Source organism: Gavialis gangeticus, unplaced genomic scaffold (genome assembly GCF_001723915.1).
Source record: "Gavialis gangeticus isolate Ggan-Ray unplaced genomic scaffold, GavGan_comp1, whole genome shotgun sequence".
Classification (NCBI taxonomy): Eukaryota; Metazoa; Chordata; order Crocodylia; family Gavialidae; genus Gavialis; species Gavialis gangeticus.
The window spans coordinates 204,466,159-204,470,170 of record NW_017729032.1 but is presented as its reverse complement, the minus strand read 5'-3'; the positions used below and the strand labels follow the sequence as shown (position 1 = coordinate 204,470,170).

Below are 4,012 nucleotides of genomic sequence, written 5' to 3'. Positions count from 1 at the left end.
TGGACTCCTGGCTGGCAGCAGCTACCCAGAGCTGGGTCCAGCTGCAGCTGGGAGGCTGCAAACAGCTATGCTGGGCTCCAGAGCCCCAGCATCAGCTTTGTACCTGTGTGTGCAGGCATGCCTCAGAGCAGGTAGTAGGGGAGAGGCCAGCAGTCACTGTCAGCATGAAGCTGATGCCAGAGCTGTGGAGCCCAGCAGAGCTGTTTGCAGCCTGCCCACAGCCCAGGCTGACTGTTACAAACAGCTGCACTGGGCTCCCGAGCCCTGTCACCAGCTCTGTGCTGGGAACACGGGAGAGACCAGGGTTGCACTGCCTCAGGCCCCTCCCCTCTGGATGCAGATTTGCTCTTCATCAGGAAACCCTGAATGAATTTTCTGATACGACCAACAGAAAGATCAGTACTAGCTTCAGATATATAGACAGGAAGAATGAATCCAGAAAATAATAGCACTTCTTCTGTCTTGTTTTCTTCTCTCTCTCTCTGCCAAAAATGGTGCAGAACTGATGAAAGGACCCTTCTGGCCTACTGGACACTTCAAATTCTCTCAGTATCCAAGTTGGGAGATATTTTAAAACCAGACAACTGGTCTTGCTGAAGACAATTGGCTCCAACTCCATATCTTTCTTGTTAGCTCTTAGCTCTTACTTGTGTTGAACCAAATTCCTATAAACCCCATTAGAAAATTCAGTTTAGATGGAGCCCTGGTTAAATATCCTTTACAGTTATTTGAGGCAACTGTTATGACAATGTGAGATTTCGAATGTTATTTCATTCTAGCAGATTACAAAAACCAAAGTGTGCTGAGGATGCTTTCTTAAAAAATTTGTTTGAAGTTCTCTTTTCAGAACTTTCTACAGTATTCTGAACTGCATGATGAGCACACTAAAATGTCACCAGGGTGATTTTCTTTCAACAATATGCAAAATAAAATATTTACTTATTCTAAAAAAAGAAATTGTAAACCTTAATTGGCCTGCATAAAGTAAAGCCAAATTACACTTTTCCCATCAATAACTGAATTCATTTTATAAAATCATTTTTCGTAACTAAAGCAAGCCATAATATACTCATTATTTACTTATTTTGGTTTGCTTTGTCAGATCTTTTACCTGGTTATTTTAAATATATACTGCTATAAACACAATAAAGCATGTAAACTGTAAATTGCATAATTGATTTTTCACTCTAATTACCCCAAACTTTGAAATATAGTTCAACAGTTACTCATGCCACATTTATATGCATCATAAAACTGTAATTTTAATTGACAAGTTTTCTGCAACTTATCAAGAATCCACCTACTAAACTGAATTTGATCCTGCACTGATAATACAGCCCTCACAATCCACAGATGATTACAAAGATCTTTTTATCTTATAATACAATCATTTGCAGATTTCTTTAAATTTGTGTATTATATGATGCCTCAATGGCCACCTGGCAATGGTTTCAGGAACTACTGTATTGTCAGTTACTTTAGACCTCTGAAAAGCTGTAGCCATAAGTTCAAGTTCAGTTATATTTAATGCCTTAAACATGATAGGCCAACATATCCTAATATAATTATGGTAAGAAAAAGATTATGAAAAATAGCTGATCTTCTGATATGAGATTACATTTGCAGTATTTTGAATTTGCCATGGCGAGTTACTTTTCTTAATGGGTTCATCTTTTATAATTGAGGGATCAATTATGCTTATTTCACACTGTTTACAGTTAGCTAGTTTTTATTCACAAGTGTTGTGATCAATTGAATTTCATACCGATTACACAGAATAGTTGCAACTGGAATGCATTTTATAAAAAAAACAGCTTAAAACTTACCTGGATTTCATATAAGTGGGCAATGTGAAACTGAACTGTAAAAGTGAGAAAGTAAAACTATTACAAGAAGCAAACACTGAGTAGGAGCAAAACAGCTTAAAGACATAAGAAAAAGCAAAACCATCAAATCTATACAAACTAAACCAAGATGCACTAACACTCTAAACTATAAATATGTGAATTGAAAATTTGTATATTGGTATTTTATGTTTATTCCAAAATAAAATTATATCAGCGATTTCAAACCTGACAACAGCCATGATGGACTAGGGATGTGCAGTCCAATAAATGATGTTACATTTACAGGCAAATATTACAGAAATGAAGACTTGAAGGCGCAACTGAGAGCACAAGTACGTACAAATCTTACTAAAATTACATCAAATTTAACAAAAATAAATGCATTTATCTGCTGTCTTGTGAACCTATGATACCCAGCAGATCCCCATCTCTCCCTGGTTCAACAGATGAAAAAATTTGAGTCATTATATCTTAAATAATATATAAAAATGCTATTTGTCTTGGGTAAACTAATACTTCTAGCTTTCCATAGAGGTTCAGAATCAGTTATTTCAGGTCGCAAAACTGGTCACTTTCCGGATAGGTCAAAACGATTTCAGAATTCAATGAATTCATTGAAAGGAATTCCAATATGCTTAAATACATAGCATCTATCCCGATTATGACACTGTACATATTAAGAACATTTCATTTTTTATACTTATTCTATGCATGTATTAGTAAGTAGTTTTCTGATTAGTGAATTTTCACATATATTTAATCAGGGAATATTTTCACATATGGGAAAACAGCCAGTATATATCATTTCCCAGCCTCTACAGCCAGTGAGAAACCACATGTTGTGTTTAAGTTAAATAAAGTGTACAGTAAGACATAACATAAGGGAATTCATACAAATCAGTTTTCTGATATTTTCAAAGATTTTTATAAACTAGTGTCACTGGTTCACATTGTCGCTAAACACATAAACCTTGAGTGTGGTATAATTCTTTAAATTCATGTAATCAAAATCAGTCATAAAATTTAATTGGAAGTTAGTATACAAGGACCACTACATTGCCTTACTGCCTTCTTCCTGAAGGAGAAATAATTTCAAATAAAATAAATAAATAAATCACATTTAATATTGTTTTAATCATTAAAAATATCATATATGAACTTATCAAAACAGCTGAAGCTTTCTACCATGCCATATTCGGGAATCTCATTTAATTTTATTTAAACCTAAAAAGCAAGACTCAGTGTTACACTAGAGATTAGCACAAAACTGCTGAATACACTGATAACTTAAATTAGATTTAAAACAGATTTACATCAGTAGAACAATACAAAACAGTCAAAGTATATTGGTGTATTTCTCCTTTAAGTAATAATTGGCTCATCAGTTTGAAGTAGGGGTGCTCAACCCCTGGCCCATGGGCCAGATCTAGCTTGTGGCACCATGTCACCGCCAGAAATTTGGCAGTGGGGGAGCAATGGCACCACTTCTATGCTGCTAAGTTTCGAGAGCCCTGGGGAGCTCTGTGCCCCAAGCTCTGGATTAGGTGCCTGATCCTAACACGTGGGGATGAGGCTGAGTCTCAGAACCTAATCCTAGCATACAGGGGCAGTTGCCAGGCCCCTGGGACCCAATCCTTGTGTGGAGGCTAGGAAGGGGGAGGGTCCCAGACCCAATCCGGGGTGTAGGGCTGGAGGAGGCATTGCCAAGCCCACAGGACCCACTCGTGGTGCATGGGACAAGGAAGGGATGGTGCCAGGGCCCAGTTCTGGTGTGTGGGGCTCTGTCTGGTCCATGGACCAGTCCCACACCAAATATTTGGCCTGCAGGGCCAAAATTTTGAGCATCACTGGTTTAGAGGGCTCTGTAGTTACTAGTGCTATGTAAAAAGACAGGCTGGGGGTGTTAGGTTCCCAAATCTCAATATATGTTATCACAACCAATTTAAAATGCTCTAAAACCATTGCTCCTGGTCTTAAGACCACACATGTATTTATTGGAAAATGCTTGTAAGTAAGAGATTTAAAAAAACATACATTTCCACTGAAAACACCAAGAGAACTTCAATTATAGTATAATGAATCCATGAGTTTATTTCTAGGAAGATGTTAAATATTAACATCTACTATGACTTAGTGCCCTGGAGGAGCAGGTGGGTGAGCTCCAG

At 37.5% G+C, this 4,012-nt stretch overlaps 1 protein-coding gene across 4 annotated transcripts in view; it reads right to left on the bottom strand.

The window, feature by feature from the left end:
• Positions 1-4,012, bottom strand: part of KDM6A (lysine demethylase 6A) — a 305,237-nt gene that overhangs the window by 97,920 nt on the left and 203,305 nt on the right. For all 4 annotated transcript variants that reach the window (XM_019524155.1, XM_019524154.1, XM_019524156.1 and 1 more), the window contains exon 8: positions 1,827-1,861. In XM_019524155.1, the coding sequence (XP_019379700.1) occupies positions 1,827-1,861 (35 nt within the window). The remainder of the gene's footprint in view (positions 1-1,826; positions 1,862-4,012) is intronic.